The 20,963-nt window shown below is 45.7% G+C and overlaps 1 protein-coding gene across 1 annotated transcript in view; it reads right to left on the bottom strand.

Moving 5' to 3' along the window:
- LOC142740755 (retinol dehydrogenase 7-like) overlaps positions 1-20,963 on the bottom strand; it is a 60,852-nt gene that overhangs the window by 20,421 nt on the left and 19,468 nt on the right. Inside the window, exon 3 of the mRNA XM_075850176.1 lies at positions 12,980-13,238. Within this exon, the coding sequence (XP_075706291.1) occupies positions 12,980-13,238 (259 nt within the window). The remainder of the gene's footprint in view (positions 1-12,979; positions 13,239-20,963) is intronic.

The raw sequence follows: 20,963 nt of genomic DNA, 5'->3' as shown, positions 1-20,963 counted from the left end.
TAGATAGATAGATAGATAGATAGATAGATAGATAGATAGATAGATAGATAGATAGATAGATATAGATGGATGGATGTGGATTAGTGTCAACGAGTGTTTCATAGTGAGGAGAAGAGCATAGATAATAGATAATAGTTTGGTATAGAGATAGATTTTAGAGAGAAATAGGAGTCAGTCAGTGTCAATGTGTTATGCTACTACTGCAGCTATACAATTCATTTCTTATATTAATGTGTGAATCACCAATCTTCATCACTTCGTTCATGAATCTTCAATAATATTAATCCTGGTGCGGATAGCGTGCCGCTGCCTGCTCATACAGACGTCACATGTGACGTCACTAATTGTTTTGCATATATCTAATAGTGCCACCAAAAATTGTCTGATATTTCTGACATTTATAAAGCGACAGCACTGTTATACTTCAGTCTGTGTCCAAGTGACGATTTTTTTCCCCATAAATGGATTTTAATCTAAAATCTGATGCTAGTAGCGTGCCATTGCCTGCTGATACAGACATCAAGTATATGATGTCACGTCACTCATTGTTATGCATATATCGAATAGTGACACCAATAATTGTTGTTTTGCGTCTATCATTAGTATAGCACCGTTATACTTCATTCTGTATCCGAGTGTAATTTTTTTTCCAAAAAATAGATTTTTAAATTTAAATCCTGGTGCTGAACGCGTGCCGCTGCCTGCTGATTTAGACGTCATGGACGTCACTCATTGTTCTGCATATATCTATTTGCTAATTATAGTGCCACCCAAATTTTGCATCAAACTTAACCAACAATGACAGCAGCAACAAGCAACATTATGTACTATGAGTAGATAGACTGTGTGACTGAATTTCTTTCTTCATAACTATAGGCCTTGTGTTAAAAATAACCAGCGCAGGCTCAGTGGTGCCTTATTTAGTATAAAATGTTTGGTAAAAGGCAATGGACGAGGTAATGTAAAAGGAAACACCTGTGCCACGTCATCCACCAGCAAGAATGTGGGTGACCGCAGCGCAAGTAGCAGCAGCGCTATCGACACCAGCCGACCCGTCAGTAGAAGCAAGCCACAGATGTCCTTCACCTCCAGTAGGCATATTATTGCAGACGACGCAAATTACATTGTGGACTGGATCTGGATTGCTTACTCATCATTAGAGATGAGCGAACCGGGACAACCGAACCCGGTTTCGGTCCGAACATCGGGAAAAGTTCGGTTCGCAGCGAATCGAAACTTCACCGGTTTCGGCCGAACCCGTTTTGACCGAACCCGGTCAAAAATATTATACAAATCGGCAGCCACTTGTTTCTATCAATCACTGATAGAGAAAAGAGGCTGCTGATTAAAAATAAAATAAAAAGCATTTCATACGTACCCGGTCGTTGTCTTGGTGACGAGTCCCTCTTCTTCCTCCAGTCCGACCTTCTTTTCTGACGCGGCAGCCTGTGATTGGAATGTCGGGCCGGATGTCGAGAGGGACGCGTCACCAAGGCAACGGCCAGGAGACCGGACTGGAGGAAGCAGAAAGTTCTCGGTAAGTATGAACGTCTTTTTTTTTTACAGGTTACTCTATATTCTGATCGGAATTCACTGTCCAGGGTGCTGAAACAGTTACTGCCGATCAGTTAACTCTTTCAGCACCCAGGACAGTGACTATTTACTGACGTCGCCTACCAACGCTGCCGTAATGACGGGTGCACACATGTAGCCACCCGTCATTACGGGGCCTCATGCACACGACCGTAAAAACACCCGTTATTACGGGTCGTAATTACGACCCGAAATAGCGGGCCCATACACTTCTGTTAGCCACGGGTACCTTCCCGTTTTCTCACGGGAAGGTGCCCGTGCCGTTAAAAAGATAGAACATGTTCTATTTTTTTATTTTACGGGCCGTGCTCCTATACTTTATAATGGGAACACGGCTCGGAAAAACGACCGGCTGCCCGTGGCCGGCCGTACTCATCTCCTGAAATACTCTGTGCTGCCTTAAACTCTGTGGACAGGTCAGGATCCTGTTTCTTTTAAATGCTGCTAGGGAACCCGCTCGATCCACTATATAAGGCTGCGCTACAGTGCAGCATTTAAAAGAAACAGGATCCTGACCTGTCCACAGAGTTTAACGCAGCACAGAGTATTTCAGGAGATGAGCGTGCAGATTCAGTGCTGCTGTGAACTCTGCTCTTACCATTACGTAGCTCTCAGTCTGTTACCTCTCCTCCACTCCTGTCCTCAATAACACCTTCACATGATTGGCAAGTCACCACGTAATGGTAAGAGCAGAGTTCACAGCAGCACAGAGTATTTCAGGAGATGAGCGTGCGGATCTTGTGCGGGGTGGTGACTTGCCAATCATGTGAAGGTGTTATTGAGGACAGGAGTGGAGGAGAGGTAACAGACTGAGCTACGTAATGGTAAGAGCAGAGTTCACAGCAGCACAGAGTATTTCAGGAGAGGAGCGTACAGATTCAGTGCTGCTGTGAACTCTGCTCTTACCATTACGTAGCTCTCAGTCTGTTACCTCTCCTCCACTCCTGTCCTCAATAACAACTTCACATGATTGGCAAGTCACCACCCCGCACAAGATCCGCCTGCTCATCTCCTGAAATACTCTGTGCTGCTGTGAACTCTGCTCTTACCATTACGTGGTGACTTGCCAATCATGTGAAGGTGTTATTGAGGACAGGAGTGGAGGAGAGGTAACAGACTGAGCTACGTAATGGTAAGAGCAGAGTTCACATCAGCACAGAGTATTTCAGGAGAGGAGCGTGCAGATTCAGTGCTGCTGTGAACTCTGCTCTTACCATTACGTAGCTCTCAGTCTGTTACCTCTCCTCCACTCCTGTCCTCAATAACAACTTCACATGATTGGCAAGTCACCACCCCGCACAAGATCCGCATGCTCATCTTCTGAAATGCTCTGTGCTGCTGTGAACTCTGCTCTTACCATTACGTGGTGACTTGCCAATTATGTGAAGGTGTTATTGAGGACAGGAGTGGAGGAGAGGTAACAGACTGAGCTACGTAATGGTAAGAGCAGAGTTCACATCAGCACAGAGTATTTCAGGAGAGGAGCGTGCAGATTCAGTGCTGCTGTGAACTCTGCTCTTACCATTACGTAGCTCTCAGTCTGTTACCTCTCCTCCACTCCTGTCCTCAATAACACCTTCACATGATTGGCAAGTCACCACCCCGCACAAGATCCGCACTCTCATCTCCTGAAATACTCTGTGCGGCTGTGAACTCTGCTCTTACCATTACGTGGTGACTTGCCAATCATGTGAAGGCGTTATTGAGGACAGGAGTGGAGGAGAGGTAACAGACTGAGAGCTACGTAATGGTAACAGCAGAGTTCACAGCAGCACTGAATCTGCACGCTCATCTCCTGAAATACTCTGTGCTGCCTTAAACTCTGTGGACAGGTCAGGATCCAGTTTCTTTTAAATGCTGCACTGTAGCGCAGCCTTATATAGTGGATCGAGCGGGTTCCCCAGCAGCATTTAAAAGAAACAGGATCCTGACCTGTCCACAGAGTTTAAGGCAGCACAGAGTATTTCAGGAGAGGAGCGTGTGATTGGCTGCAGAGGCCGCTGCAGCCTGTGATTGGCTGCAGAGGCCGCTGCAGCCTGTTATTGGCTGCAGAGGCGGTCACGTGGGATGAAGCGTCGTCCCTGGAGGCCGGCCTTCTGACGTCATCCTGACGTGCGTGACCGCCACTACAGCCTGTGATTGGCTGCAGCGGCGACATGGATGAAACGTCATCGCTGGAGGCCGGACAGGAGGAATGTAAGTATGAACGTATTTATAATTTTTTTTTATTACATTAAAATTGTATTTTCCGCGCGCCGAGCATGTACTGTCAAGGTTGCTGAAAGAGTTAGTGCAGCCCATTAACTCTATCAGCACCCTGGACAGTACCATGCTCGGCGCACGGAAATTACAGGTTCGGTCAGAACTAGTTCGGTCCGAATCAAACTTTTTTGTGAAATTCGGCGAACTAGCCGAACCGAGCTTTTCATAAGTTCGCTCATATCTACTCATCATCTCTGTCACAGCAGGATGATGTTCCATTTAACCTTGTGACTTTGAGCCAGTGTTTTCAGTGCATTTCTCCTGCTCCTCCTCCTGCTTTCCAGTTAACTTGCGGCCCAATAAAAGCATTTATTTTCTGTCATCTGTCTTCATGGACCCCTAGTAGGGTGCCTTCTTTTCTCCTAAGATATAGCACCCCGGGTGCTAAGGAAGATATTTAAGATAGTGTTCCTGTTGATGAGTTATATAAGAAGAGTCAGCATTTGGACTTCGAGGAGGAGGAGGAGGAGGATTAGGCAGAGGTGGAGGGCACGACTGAAATGCATAGCTGTGTCGGTGGTGGCAGTAGTGGCACTTTTAGACATGGTGGTAATGGCACTCTTAGTAAATTTAGAGGTGGGGATCATAAGGGGTGACACGGTGCCCATGACATAGTCCATGACATAGCACACTTACAGGGAAAATGACGATGATTGTGTGCATTGAACACGACATGGGAACCGGATCAGGGTGACAAGGAGGTGATGAAAACAACCTGATAGGGACAGATCTGCTTCTACTCTGGTCAGCTCAGAAGCAGGTAACTCTGCTGCTACTCTTTGTATAGGCTCAAAATCTGTCAGACCTAGGGCAAGCTCGGGTGGTGGTGGTAGAAATGTTGTGAGCATTGCTGGTGGTGGGAATTTTTCTATATCGCCGGCTGACAAAATAAAGGCAGTATGCAAGCTCTGCAGGCAAAGAATAAGCCGTGGCCATTCAGGCACATAAAGCGGCATCACCTGCTTATGTGGAAGTGAACTGGCCAGCAATGTGAGCAAGACCTCCCTCCTCCTTCTCCCCATCGTCATTCCAGTAGCCAGGCCACATCCACAAATAAAACATAGTCATTGTTGTCATCACCTACAAAATCATCATCTACTGCTCATTCGACTACTTCCCCTCATCCTCCATTCCATCGACAGTCATCCATAACGAAATGCCTGGGCAAGAAACAACAATATGCGCCCAGTAATTTGCTTGTGAGCCGAGTTGCTGGTGAAGCAGTCGCTGCTGTACAACTTAGAGGAGTCCACTGCCTTTAGGCAGCTGATGGCATGCGGAGTATACCTGGCCACCATTATTTTTCAAAGAAAATCATTCCTGCCTTGTACTCTCACGAGATGGAGAACGTGGACCACTCCTTGGAATTGACGCTGTGTGGCAAGGTGCACACCAGCACCAACACATGGAGCAGCAATTATGGCTAGGGACAGTACATGTTTTTCCCTGCCCACTGGGTCAATGTTTTACGCACATCCACCGTGTTCTCTTTAATGGACATCTTCCCGTCCCCAACAGCAACAGGGCAGAGTAGTTCTTCCACTCCCCGTCTCTTTTTTCATATGTGTAGGCTGAAGCGCTGCAATGCTGTCTTACACCCGAGAAGCCTGGGCGAGAGAAGCCACACAGTCAATGTTTATGTTGTGCATCAAGCAGCAAATTTCTTTGCCAACTACAACTGGGCAACATAGTCAGCAACAATGGTAGGAACATTGTGACTTTTCTGCATTTGGGGAAAATAACACATGCTCCGCACATCATAAATTTGGTGGTGCAAAGTATTTTAAATATATACTGTGGCTTGCAGAAGGTACTGCTGACCATGTCCAGGACAGTGTTTGTGCATTTCAGTCCTTCTTTGGTGGCTAAGAATACCCTCCTGAACTTGCCTTTGCACTGCCTGATCTGCGACGTTCCAACTCGCTGGAATTCCAGCTTGCATATGCTGGACTGTTTGTATGAGCCACATAAAGTGGTCAATGATACATCATGAACCAGACCACCAATGCAGGGAGCATGTGCTATTTTGGGCTCAGGCAGTGGCAGCTCATCAGGGACGCGTGATGCCTACTCAAGCCCTTCGAAGTGGCCACCAGATTTGTGACAAAGGACAACAGCGGCATCAATGATGAGCCCCCCGATATTTATATTGGAGCAAACGCTCACACTGATGCAACAAGGAATGGAGGAAGAACATATTCTACATCTTGCCCGCCACCCTGTGGCTTTTGGGGACCCGCATGGACAATGGTGCATGGAGGAGGAAGTGGGATTAGAAAGAGTTGTTAGTGTAGGGGGACATGGAGTTTTCACAGTCACAGCTAGGGGACGAGGCTGACACTCATTGTGGCAGACATGATGATGATGACAATGACGACACTGGCCATGACCAACCATCACAGTGCAGGGCAGAGAACAAATTAAAAAGCTGGCAAGTTGTATACTTGGTTGCTTACGCGATAACAAGCGTATCGTTAGAATCAAGCAAAAGGGATGGCTATTGCATAGGTATGCCTTGGACACAGGGTATTTTGTCCTTTTTCCGAAAGGGAGGCAAAAGTGGTGCATTACGAGGATACGACAATTTTTCTGCTTCACAGCTGTGTGAACATGGCCTAAGGGTTAAACATTTTTGTTGCAGTAACCAGGGTAAAAAAAAGGCTCACTGTATGCTGAAAACAACAAGTTTGTTGTTTGAACACATTGAGTAGTCATTAAAAGACACTGAACTCCAAAGGTCAGTGGGGAGCAGTATAGCACTGCTCAGCATCGGACTGGCCCACCGAAGGACCGGAGGATCCTCTGGTGGGCCCAGGCAGCGAGCTCATTTTATCCGTCAGTGGAGGAGAGAGACACTGTCTCCCTGCCCCGCTGCTTACTCTGTATGGGCAACCGATCGGCATTAGGGGTCGACGACAAACTTGGCAGTTGGCCCCCATACTCTCAGGACCCCCTGCCGACTATAGCAGCCATAGCAGCTGCTATGGGGCCCACACCATGAGGGGGACCACTCCGCCTGGCACATAACATTTATGGGCCAGACGGCATGGGCCCCCTCATGCTCGGTGGCGTCACTAGCACTGGAGGGGGCCTCGGTGCTAGCGGCTGCCACATTCAATTGTATCTGTGTCCTAAAGATGCAGATACAATTGAATATTATAGGCTGCAAGCCACATTAGGCCTGCAGCCTATAAGACACTGGGACGGAGTCCCTGCGCAGGCCGGCATGATGACATAATTGCATCACGCTAGCCTATGCAAGAGTGCCGTCTGAGACGATGGAGTGCTCCGTCCATCGTGGGAACTGGGCTAGGTAAGTAAAAAAAAAGTTTTGTCCGGGGGCTGGCTGTGTGGTGCTATTAACTAGGGAGGGGGGCTGTGTGGCACTATCTACTAGGGGGAGGTGTGTGGCGCTATCTACTGGGGGGCTGAGTGGCGCTATCTACTGGGGGCTATGTGGCGCTATCTACTAGGGGGGCTGTGTGGTGCTATCTACTAGGGGAGGCTGTGTGGCACTATCTACTAGGGGGGACTGTGTGGAGCTATCTACTAGTGGTGGGCTGTGTGGCGCTATCTACTGGGGGGGCTGTGTGGTGCTATCTACTGGGGAGGGAGCTGTGTGGCGCTATCTACTGGGGAGGGTTTGTGGCACTATCCACTGGAGCGGCTGTGTGGCGCTATCTACTAGGGGGGCTGTGTGACGCTACCTACTAGGGGGGCTGTGTGGCGCTATCTCCTAGAGGGTCTGTGTGGCACTATCTACTAGGGGGGCTGTGTGGCACTATCTACTAGGCAGAGATGTGTGCCACTATACAGGGGGAGGACTGTGTGGTACTATACAGGGAGGAAGGGGTGTGTGGCACTACATACAGGGTGGGCTGTGTGGCAATATACAGGGGGAGGGCTGTGTGGCACTATATGGGGGGCACTGTGTGTGGCACTATTATTATTGCGGGGCCTAAAGGGGGTACTATTATAGTGTGTGGAACCAAGTGGGCATTATTTCTATCCGGGGTACTTTAAATGGTGAGGTTTTAGTAGAGGGTGGGGAGGTGCTAGAAAAGCGAGATGTTTGTGTTGCAAATTCTAAAGAGGCAATTCATAGTCGGGAGAAGGCATCAGGGCAATTTGGGCTGGATGAAGAAGAAAAGGAAAAGGAAGAAGAAGACGTCACCGGTGAGTCACTGGATTTCACTCTATTGTATTAAAGGAGTTTTCCCATCTTAGACATTTAAGGCATATCCACAGGAAATGCCAAAAATGTCTGTTAGATGCAAGTCCCAGCTCTGGGACCCGCACCTATATCTAGAACTGGCTGCAGAATCCAGGGAGAGAGGGTCACACGTGCACGCAGCTCTCTCTATTCTGTTATATGGTTGTTATGGAAACAGCCGAGCAGCTCCTGCTTGGCTGTTTCCGTAATTCCCATAGAACAGAATAGAGAGAGCTGTGCACACGTGTGACCCACTCTCCTCTTGTCTCCGCCCAGATAAGAACACATGAGCAAATGGGTGAGGTGGAGAAAGAGATAGACCTCCTGTAGGGAGGCGATGGGGTCAGCAGCAGACATAAAGGAGGGGCAAATTACTGGGGGGTGATAAATGAGGAGGAGGCAATGGAGGGACGGGATTAATGGTGCTGGGAGACTCGCGTGATGACTCTGAGCCGTGCGCTGCCACAGGCTTGTCTCCCTCGTCCTCTGTCCTTTGCGGCCCTTCTAAGTTTCGGGCACCACCAGCGTAGGACAACCGGGTTGCTCCTAATGACGCCACACAGGTGCCCACATAAAGTCTTATTGACTCAATGTGCTGGCGCCATACTGATGTCATTAGGAGTCGCCCAGCGACTGTACGAGATTACATAAAGAGGCTTTGAGAACCTCTCCATATGTACATCTGCTACCTAAAGTACTTTACCGCCAGTGCTGTCCTTCCTGTTAAAAATGAATTCAGTCTTATGAGACAGAATATGCATGAGACAGATTTCAATATGTTTAGGAACTTTTACAGGCGTTAATGACAGCTGTAGAGACGCTATTGCAACCTCTGCACAGGAATACTCCTTGTTGATCAGTGGGAGACACAGGCTAAGGCTGAGGCTCTACGGAGATATATTGTACGACCATCTCATGCGAGATTGCAGCACAAAGTCACATTCTGTCACGTAGGGTTCATGGACCCACAGGGCTGTACCGCCTTGGTGGTATAGCAGCTGGCCAACAGGGCGCAGGTCAGAGTCTATAGTTCATATAGGGTACCTGTGGCAGCTCGGACAGTAGCAAGGCAGGCTTGGCTGGGACTAGGCAGTAGGTAGACGTCAGGTGTGGAGCAGCAGGACAGGCGTGGTATACAGCACAGCACGGCTACAGCTCAGCACGGCACTAGATCAGGATACAGGTTACAGGAACAGGGAACACTGAAAGCAGGAGCACTAGGAGACCATTTGCAAGACAGACAGGATACGACAACAACGCTCAGGCATAGAAGCAAGGGGCTGAACCCCTTTTATAGTCCAGGGACTTATGGGCTGATAGTACATTAAAGTCTGGTGCGCGCGCTGCCCATTTAAGAGCGGGCACGAGCGTGCGCACCCTACGAGATCCGGCTGAGGTGAGTTGACTCGTGGCTGCGGCTGACGGGGTAGGGAAACAGAGAGGTGAGCCCTAATCTACCTGCCACTCAGTCCCTGCCTACTTGCAACGACCCGTCCTAGGCGACGGGGTACAACTGGGCGACGGTCCCTACGCTCAGTAAGTGCATGACAGACAAACAGACAAGGGTACACAGAAGCTAGGGAAACGAGGCAGCTGCCCACGGAGACACCGTGAGCAACGAGAGTAGTGAACGAGCCGAGTCAAACCAGGAGTGCACGAGGTACAAAACGCTGAGCAGGAGAGTGGTCAGTAAGCCTTGGTCAATAACAAGCAGAGGATAAGTAGTTCAAGCAGCAGCAGCAGAGCCAGGAAACAAGCAGAGCAGAATCACAGGCAAAGGAGGAACAGGAAAGGCAGGAATAAATAGACAGTGGGCGGGAGCTAGCTCCATCTGGTCAGGCTGTGATAGGCTCTCCCACTCCTAAGCCTGCCATCCTGAGTGGTGGAAGATGGAGTCAGTCTCACAGACATAGGAGCAGGTGCAGACTGATTACCCACGGGCGTCGACCCAGAAGCTGTGTTTGGCAGATCCTTTACAGCTGCATCTTTGCGGTTGGTTGCCAATCGGCAGCCCTGCCATGCTATAGCAGGGCTGCTGACTGCTGCTAACAATGGCCTCCTGCTCTGCCATTATGGAAGCCAATTCGGCCCCGTCCAGAGGTGAAGCCTAATCAGCTTGCTGTCAGTGAATGACTGACAGATCTAATACATTGTACTACATAGGTAGTGCAATGTATTAGAAAAAGAATACGACAGTTGGACCTTCAGATCCCCTAGTGGGACTAAAGAAAAGTGTAAAAAAAAAAAAGCGTAAAAAAAGTGAAAAAAAGTTTTTCAAAATATAATAAAAGTTTCAAGTAATAAAATAAAGCACAATCGCCCTTTTTCCCTTATCAAGTCATTTATTATTTTAAAAAAATAAATACACCATACATACTTGGTATCACCGTGTCCGTAACGACCTCAACTATAAAAATATTATGTTATTTATTCCACGCGGTGAACGACATAAATAAACCCTGTAAAAAACTATGCCAGAATTTTTTTGGTCACTTTGCCCTACATACATTGGAATAAAAAGTGATAAAAAAGTTGCATGTATCCATAAATGTAACCTATAAAAACTATAGCTCGTCTCGCAAGAAAACAAGCCTTCATACAGCTCCATCGACGAAAAAATTAAAAAGTTATGGTTCTTACAACATGGCGAGAGAAAAAATACATTCTTTTTACAAAAGTAATTTTATTGTGCAAAAAGTTGTAAAACATAAAAAAGTGCTATAAATTAGGTATCGCCGGAATTGTACTGACCCTCAAAATAAAGTTAACATGTAATTTATAACGCATGGTGAACGGCGTAAAAAAAAATACGTACAAAACTATGCCAGAATTGCTGGTTTTTGGTCACCTTGCCTCCCAAAATATAGGATAAAACGTGATCAAAAAGTCGCATGTACCCCAAAATGGTACCAATAATAACTACAGCACGTCCCCCAAAAAAACAGCCCTCATGTCACTACGTCTATGGAAAAATAAATTAGTTAAGGCTCTAATAAGTCAGGAAAGAAAAATATGCAGTTGTGCAGATCAGAGGGGAACATTTCATCTGTTTCAAGAGGCGATTTATCAAGGCCCTAAAATTAGGGAACCAGGAAGGGTAGGACCCAAACATATCTGCTGGAAGCGAGGCTGCCAGTATAATAACAGAACAACACTTTCCCAGCAAAATTTGCAAACATGGCCTCCGCAAACCATTCCTGCTAAATTTGAGCTCCAAATGCCAAATGGCGCTCTTTCCGTTCTAAGCCTTGCCATGTGTCCAAACAGCCATTTATGACCACATGTGGGGTATTGTTTTACTCGGGAGAAATTGCTTTACAAATGTTGTGGTGCTTTTTCTCCTTTTAGTCTCTGTGAAAATGAGAAAAAATTAGCTAAACATACTTTTTCTTTGAAAAAAGTTTGATTTTCATTTTCTCGGCCTACTTCCAATGATTTCTGCAAAATACCTCTGGGGTCAAAATACACACTATACCCCTAGATAATTTCCTCAAGGGGTGTAGTTTCCAAAATGGGGTCACTTGTGGGGGTTTCCACTGTTTTGTCCCCTCAGGGGCTTTGCAAATGCGACATGGCCTCCGCAAACCATTACTGCTGAATTTGAGCTCCAAAAGCCAAATGGCACTCTTTCCCTTCTTAGCCCTACCGTGTGTCCAAACATCTGTTTATGACCACATGTGGGGTATTGTTTTACTTGGGAAAAATTGCTTTACAAATGTTGTGGTTCTTTTTCTCCTTTAGTCCTTGTGGGAATGAAAAAAAGTTGCTAAGCCTACGTTTTATTGGAAAATATGTAGATTTTCATTTTCGCAGCCTACTTCCAATAATTTATGCAATAAACCTGTAGGGTCAAAATGCTCACTATACCCCTAGATAATTTCCTCAATGGGTGTAGTTTTCAAAATGGGGTCACTAGTGGGGGGTTTCCATTGTTTCAGCATCACAAGACCTCTTCAAACCTGACATGGTGCCTAAAATATATTCTCGGAAAAAGGAGACCCCAAAATTTACTAGCTTCTTTGCTTCTGAGGCCTGTGCTACACTAGGGCCACATGTGGGATATTTCTAAAAACAGCAGAATCTGGGCAATAAATTTGAAGTTGTGTTACTATTGTAAAACCTTCTGTGTTACAAAAAAAATGGATAAAAAATGAGTTTCTGCAAAAACAAAATGAAGTTTGTAAATTTCACCTCTACATTTCTTTAATTCCTGCGAAATGTCTAAAGGGTTAAGAAACTTTGTAAATGCTGTTTTGAATATTTTGACGTGTGCAGTTTTTTAAATAGTGTGACTTATTTGGGGCTTCTAATATATAAGGCCCTCAAAGCCACTTCACAACTGAACTGGTCCCTGAAATTTTGACATTTTCTTGAAAATGTGAGAAATTGCAGCTACAGTTCTAAGCCTTGTAACGTCCTAGAAAAATAAAAGGATGTTCAAAAAACTATGCCAATCTAAAGTAGACATATGGGGGATGTTAATTAGCAACTATTTTGTGTGGTATATATGTCTGTCTTACAAGCAGATACATTTAAATTGATAAAAATGCACATTTTTGAAATTTTTTGCAAAATTTTGGTGTTTTTCACATTTAAATACTGAATGTATCGAGCAAATTTTGCCAGTAACATAAAGTCCAATGTGTCACAAGAAAACAATCTCAGAATCGCTTGGATAGGTAAAAGAATTAGAAAGTTATTACCACATAAAGTGAAACATGTGAGATTTGAAAAATGAGGCAGGTCAAAAATCAGGAAGGTCAAAAGTGGCCAAAGAGGGAAGGGGTTAATCAGCAAGGAGAATGCTAGAAAAACAAGACATAAAATGAAATACTGACCATTTTCTTAGCAATAATCTGAACCAGTCTTACCAGTATTACAAGTCTTTAACCCCATCTTACATAAACTCACCTTAAACTGTCTGAGAAAGCCTCCACGCCATACTTTGACACACAATATCCTCCACCAATAGTAGACAGTCTTCCAAAAGCACTAGATACGTTAACTATACGACCTTGGGCTTTTCTTATTAGAGGCAGTAGATGCAGAGTCACGTCCACCATACCAATCAGATTCACATTCAGGGCTTTTAAGAAATCTTCCTTTTTTTGCCATTCATTAGGAGCTAAAACAAATGCATACCCTGCATTATTTACCAAGCCCCAGAGTCCTGCAATTTATAAAAAAAAACAAAAAACAGCTGGCTATCAAATCATCTTCTATGTCTGCGTAAATATCAGCAAAGATAGAATATCTAACATTTTCAAGTCTTACTGGGAAATCTGTTTGCCTTAATGTGATCTGTCAGCTCTCATGACATTCATATATAAAGCCCTTGATGCTGCAACATCGCAATCAAGATAATCCCGCCACTATAAGGGTATGTTCACACGCTTAGCAAAAAAAAATCTGAAAATATGGAGCTGTTTTCAATGGAAAACAGCTCCTGATTTTCAGACGTTTTTAATTCAAAGTCGCGTTTTTTGCTGCGTTTTTAGCGGCCGTTTTTGGAGCTGTTTTTGTATAGAGTCTATGAAAAATGGCTCCAAAAACGTCCTAAGAAGTGATATGTATTTCTTTTTCGTGGCCGTTTTTCAAAATATGAATATGAAAAAAATATGAATTATGAATATTAATTAATTATATGAATACTATCCCACAGTAGGGTAAGAAAACAGCTTGGCAGCAGACAAACTGTACAGGAGAGGCAAACAAACCAGTGGAACTACTGATCCCAGGATACACCTAAAACCACTATACAAAAACAAGATCTCTCAGAGGATCAACAGATCCCACAGCACAAACAAACATATAGACAAGAACAAAGTCACCAACAAGAATCTGGAAAGAATTTAGCACATACCAGAAACAGTATAACCAGCACCTGAGTAATCTAGGCCCGAAGTATATATGTTAGGTTAAAAAAAAATCACTCCATTCGAATAAACCAAGCAAAGCTAAATGATGACCAAATCCAGACTCAGACCAAAGGCATTGACTACGCCCAAGCACAGAGATATCAGAAATTATTGATAGCAGCAGTTCTATTGCTAATCGTAACATTACCCACCCTTTAAGGAGGGCTGAAGAGCCCTTAATCCTGGATTTATTTGGATTGGCTGAATGAAGGGCTCATCAATTTATCAGCAAGGATATTTCTAGCCGGTTCCCAGGACCCTTCTTCTGGACCATAGCCAATCAACAATGTAATGGAGTTGTCTGCCACGCCACTTAGAATCAAGAATCCTCTGGACCACATACTCAGGCTGACCATGGACCAAAACAGGAGGAGGTCTACAGATCAATCTTCTGAAAGTAGACACAGGCTTAAAAAGAGAATAATGAAAAGTCCTGGGTATTCTCATGCTTTGTGGTAAATCCAACATAAAGGAAACTGAATTCATTTGTCTTAAAATCTTAAAAAGGACCAATAAATATAGACCCCAACTTGCCACATTCTTTCCTTAACCGGATGTTTTTGGTGGACAACTACACTATCTCCCACTTTGAACTTATATGACCTTCGCTGGCGATCAAACTTGCGTTTAGCTCGAAGGGAAGCTGAGCCCAAAGCCCCATGGACCTTACTCCACATTGACTTCAACATCATAATCCTCAGTCTGAGCAATGCAATGTCAAAACCCACACTGACAATAAATGCAGATGCCTTGGGGTGAAAACCATAATTACAGAAAAACAGAGAGACATTAGTGGATGCATGACAGACATTGTTATAAGCAAACTCTGCCCACAGCACAAACTGGTCCAGTAAGGAAACAGGAACAAAAAGGACGGAAAGATCCAAGGGCACAGCCGTATAAAGATATTGAATTTTAATTGTACACAGCACAAACTGGACCCAATCATCATGTAGTTCTGAAACATAACACCGAAGATATTTGTAATGATGGGGGTAAGGAAACAGACAAGTGAGCCCTAATCTACGCGCCACTCAGTGCCTGCCTACTTGTAACGACCCGCCCTAAGCGACGGGGTACAACTGGGCGACGGTCCCTACGCTCAATAAGTGCACGACAGACAAACAGACAAGGGTACACAGAAGCAAGGGAAAAGGGGCAGTTGCCCATGGCAACACCGTGAGCAACAAGAGTGGTGAACGAGCCGAGTCAAACCAGGAGTGTACAAGGTACCAAACGCAGAGCAGGAGAGTAGTGAACAAGCCGAGTCAAACCAGGAGTGTACGAGGTACCAAACGCAGAGCAGGAGAGTAGTCAGTAAGCCAGGGTCAATATGAAGCAGGGTCAAATAGTTCAAGAAGCTGCAGCAGGGCCAGGAAACCAAACGAGAAGAATCACAAGCAAGGAGGAACAGGAAAGGCAGGTATAAATAGACAGAGGGCAGGAGCTAGCTCCGTCTGGCCAGGCAGTGATAGGCTCTCCCACTCCTAAGCCTGCCATCCTGAGTGGTGGAAGATGGAGTCAGTCTCACAGACATAGAAGCAGGTGCAGACTGATTACCTATGGGCGTAGACACAGAAGCTGTGCCTGGCAGATCCTTAACAATATTGCTCTAATGTCTGGTTCGCTCTTCAGTCTGACTATTGGTCTGTGACTGAAAGGAGCTGGAGAAACCCAAATCAATACCAAAATTTGCACAAAAGTTCTTTCAAAATCTAGCTACAAACTGTGAACCCCTGTCAGATATACATTATTTTCAGGAATACCGTAATGTTTCATTTCTTGTTGAACAAAGTAAGTGGCCAGCTTATCAGCAGAGGGCAAGCCAAACAAGGATATAAAATGGTCCATTTTACTGAACCTGTCTACAACAATATTTTCCCCCGGATCTGGGCAACTCAACAATAAAGTCCATGGATATGTGTGTCCATGGTTTCCTGTTAGTGGTCAAAGGTTTTAACTGACCAAAATATAATACTCTAGATGTCTTATTGCGAGTACAGATGTCACATTCCCCAACAAACCTTTCCATATCTTTCCCCATATCTTGCCACCAAACAGATTGAGACAAGGTTTTACACATCTTAGTGATACCTGAATGACCAGCCAACTTAATACCATAACAATCTAACAACCATTGGGTGGGTTTCTCTGGAGGTGCCTAACATTAAGCCTGCAAAAGTAAATCAGAATTATCCTGTGTTAGCCCTGTCACAATTTTATCAGAAGGAATATTGAAAGAAGGTACAGGGGATTCCAAAAATTATTGATACTCAACAGGCAGACCCTGAAGACTGGTAACTGCGCCTAGAATCTGGAAACTAAAACATCTCAGTGAACAAAGACTTTCCCCAATGCACTAATTCTCATTAAGTCCAATCAAGCACTAGATTATGGAGGAACAACCAGGGATACCCCAAAATAATTGGATAGGAGGGAGAACAAACTAACAGAAAATATAGTCTCACAGTGGATACCTCTTACTGACAACTTAAGACCAGGGGTACGGTATCTTATTGATCCTCCAGACACAGGAATACCATTCAATGAACAAATGTCAATGGGTTTCTCTTGAGGTACAGGGAAAGTAACCAATTTCTTGCCCAAATCAAAATCTAAAAGATCTGCTGCAGGACCAGAATCGACAAAGACCTGGATATGCAAAGATATGCCCTCCCATTCAATCTTAGACCGCAACACCACAATATTTTTGGGATAAAATTTAAGTATGCCCAGAAGAACCTCCTCATTGACTTCCAGGCTCTGAAGTTTTCCCAACTTGAGGGGACACTTTTGAGCAAAATGTCCCTCTTTACCGCAATACAAACAAAGACCTAAGCGTCTCCTCCTATCTTTCGTTACCTTAGAGAGCCTCAGGGGACCCAGTTGCATAGGTTCCTCCTCAGCCACACTAAGATAAGAGACATCAACATGATGACACAAAGCAGTCTCCTTCTCTGACCTTCTCTCCTAATACGCCTGTCAACAGGGGCGTAGCTAAAGGCTCATGGGCCCCGATGCAAAAGTTCCTATTGGGCCCCCCCTGCAAATTTCTCATGGCCGACGGTCCGCAGCGTTCAGCTGCATCGCTGGGTCTCCTAAGTGACCCAACAATGCGCACTAGAAGCCAGGGGCGTCACTAAGGCTGGGTTCACACACACTATTTACAGATGTAATTCGGGCGTTTTAGCCCCGAATTACGTCCGAAAATGCGTCTCAAAAGCGTCGGCAAACATCTGCCCATTCATTAGAATGGGTCTTATGATGTTCTGTGCCGACGGTCATTTTTTTTACGCGCCGCTGTCAAAAGGTGGCGCGTAAAAAAGACGCCCGTGTCAAAGAAGTGCCTATCACTTCTTCAGACGTATATGGAGCCGTTTTCCATGGACTCCATGGAAAAACAGCTCCAATTACGTCCGTAATGGACGCAGCGAAAAACGCCTGCACATGCCTTTACGGCTGAAATTACGGTGCTGTTTTCTCCTGAAAGCATCACCGTAATTTCAGACGTAACGGACGCTGCCGTGTGAACATACCCTCAGGGCTTAAAATGTCAGGGGAAATAGCCCCAATACATATGTGTCCGCCCCCAAAAAAATGTGTGTGTGTGTGTATAGGAGACAGCATATCTATAGCACTACGACCCTATAAACTATGGATAGGATTAGATACATTGGCTCAGCAGACAGTATCACACATGATAGGATTAGATACAGTGGTTCACCAGACAGTATCACACATGATAGGAATAGAGATAGGGCCCAGCAGACAGTATCACACATGATAGATACAGCAGCTCAGCAGACAGTATTACACATGATAGGAATAGATACAGTGGCTCAGCAGACAGTATTAAACATGATAGGATTACATACAGTGGCTCAGCAGACAGTATCACACATGATAGGATTAGATACAGTGGCTCAGCAGACAGTATCACACATGCTAGGATTAGATACAGTGGCTCAGCAGACAGTATCACACATGATAGGATTAGATTCAGTGGCTCAGCAGACAGTATCACACATGATTGGATTAGATATAGGGCCCAGCAGACAGTATCACACATGATCGGATTAGATACAGGACTCAGCTCGCTGACATTGCAGCTCCAGCGCTGGACCCAGGAAAGGTAAGAATAATTTTGCTTCTTTATGTGTTACTGATTATTTTTGTGTGTTTGTGTTATTTTACAGGTTCAGTTGTTGGACTTCGGATTCGAGGACTCCAATGACAGCGTTTTTTTATTTTAAATAAAATGGTTAATGGGGGTTGTGTTTTTTTATCTCAATAAAAAATGTTTTCTATGTGCTTGTATCCTTTTAAACTTTATTATCACCGCCTTAGTAATGTCCGCTGGCTGATTGACATTACTAAGGCGGGGCTTAATGTTAGCCGCTGCAAAGGCCAACACTAACCCCCATTATTACCCCGATACCCACCGCCACCAGGGGTGCCGGGAAGAGCCGGGTACGAACCAGTACCCGACCATCTGTAGTGACGGTCAGGAACCGGGGCGGCCGCAGGCTGATAGTATTAGGCTGGGGAAGGCCAAAAACAGTGGCACCTACCACCCTGGTAATGCTGCCTGCTGCTGCTGTGTTGTATCAGGCTGGTTATGAAAATTGGGGGGGACGACTCGACATCGTTCTTTCCAATAATTTTTTTTAAATGACGTGGGGTCCCCCCATTTTTCATAACCAGCCAGATACAATAAAGCAGCAGCAGCCTAGCATCACCAGGGTGGGAAAGGCCACTGTTTTTGGCCCTTCCCCTCTTGATAATACCAGCTTGCGGCCACCCCAGTACCCGACCATCACTACAGATGGTCAGGTACTGGATCGTACTCGGCTCTTCCCAGTACCCCTGGTGGCGGTGGGTGCCGGGGTAATAAAGGGGGTTAGTGTTAGCCTCTGCACCGGCTAACACTAAGCCCCGCCTTAGCAATGCACGCTGTCAATCAGCCGGCGGCCATTACTAAGGCGGTAGTAATATAGTTTAAAAAAAAACATAGAAAAAATATTTTATTGAAATAAAAAAACAAAACACAACCCTCATTAACCATTTTATTGATAATAAAAAAAGCCGCCATCGAAGTAGTCCTGGAATCCGACGTAGTCCAATGACCGAACCTGTAAGAAAACACACAAAAAAACGATTAGTAACACGTGTTAGGCTTAGATACAGGGCCCATGAGTGATACTGTCTGTGGGACCCTGTATCTAAGCCTAACACAAGGTAGGCTTAGATACAGGGTCAAGCATACAGTAATATTATACAGTATAAGATTACTGTGTGCTGGGGCCCTGTATCTAAACCTACCGTGTGGTAGGTTTATATGCAGGGCCCATCAGACAGGATCACACATGGGCCATGTATCTAAGCCTACCATGTGATTGGCTTAGATACAGGGCCCAGCAGACAGCATCACACAATCTGTGATCCTGTCTCATGGGCCCACTAAGCCTGCTACATCGTAGGCTTAAAGGGGTTGTCCAGTCCCTAAACATTGATGGCCTATCCTCAGGATAGGCCATCAATAGCTGATGTGTCGGGGTCCGTCTCCCGGGACCCGCCAATCAGCTGTTTTGAAGGGGCCGCAGCACTCGTACGAGAGCTGCTTCCCCTTCATTTCACTATTCGCTCACACTGTGAATCGCTCACACTGTGAATCGCCGACACCGATTCACTGTGTGACCGGAATGAAGGGGAAGCAGCTCTCGTACGAGTGCTGCGGCCCCTTCAAAACAGCTGATTGGCGGGTCCCGGGAGTCAGACCCGTCCAGTCAGGGCTACTAATCTTACCTTCCTCTTCAGCCGCGGCGGAAGTCCTGTCCTCTCCATGTTGTGCGCGGCGCATAGCGCTGTGACGTCATGCGCTGCGCACAGCGCTTGACGTCAGGACCTCCGCTGCGATCCGGAACCAGGAAGGTAAGTACAGTCTGTTACTATAGTAACAGGGGCCTGCGGCCCGAGTTACTATAGTAACTTTTTATTGATGTGGTGCGGGGGGGCTGTGGGCCCCCCTGGCTTCGGGGCCCGGTCGCAATTGCGACCGCTGCGACCCCTATAGCTACGCCAGTGCCTGTCAATATTAATTGCTAAAAACATAAGGCTATTAAGAGGATCATACGAGGGAAATTGTACCATGGCATCCTTTACCTGATCAGAAAGGCCCAAACTATACTGACCACGGAGGGCGGCATCATTCCAATCACCAACAGTCACCCACCGTCTATGTTCTGCTGAATATTCCCCAACTGTTCTGTCTCCCTGTTTCAAAGCCCGAAGATGAGCAGCCACTGCATCTGTTTCATAATAGAGAACCCCAAAAGCTGACAGGAATGTTTCCACACTTAGTAATGCAGGATCTCCAGGCCTAAGACTAAAAGCCCGGGACTGTGGATCCCCTTGCAACAGAGTCTTAATAATTCCAACTCTCTGGGTCTCTGACCCTGAAGATCTAGGCCTCAAAGAAAAATACAATCTACAACTCTCACAAAAGTTTCTAAGCTGAGAGTGATAACCAGAAAAATGGTAAGGTAAAATTATACGAAGTTCAGGAAAATCCGCCGGAGTAACATCACCCCCTGCATATTAAAAGTAAGTTGTTCCTGAGAAACCAAACGGACTAGAACATTCTGCATCACAGAACCCAATGTCTGAATCGAATCAGTCAAACGCTGCACAGCATTAGGGTCAGCCATGATGTGGCTCCCGGTGGGGCTGATTATAATGTTACAGCGCTGGTGGTGCTCAAGACCACAACACCAGACAATCGCCATCACATGGGTGAAGCACGCATAAACACTGTGTTAGGAAACGTCCGTCCCTTTAAGATTACCATGACTACTAGTCTAGCTTCTGGGCGGTTATGGTTTTAGTTGTTCAGCCTATCCTTTTTCTCGGTCTTTCTTCCTATCAAGTGTAAGACTGGAGTACTTAAACCTGGGCTGCCTCTCTGTTCTTTGCTTGTG

Source organism: Rhinoderma darwinii, chromosome 2 (assembly GCF_050947455.1).
Source record: "Rhinoderma darwinii isolate aRhiDar2 chromosome 2, aRhiDar2.hap1, whole genome shotgun sequence".
NCBI lineage: Eukaryota > Metazoa > Chordata > Amphibia > Anura > Rhinodermatidae > Rhinoderma > Rhinoderma darwinii.
The sequence above is the reverse complement of the archived record's forward strand: the minus strand, read 5'-3'. Positions and strand labels throughout refer to the sequence as shown.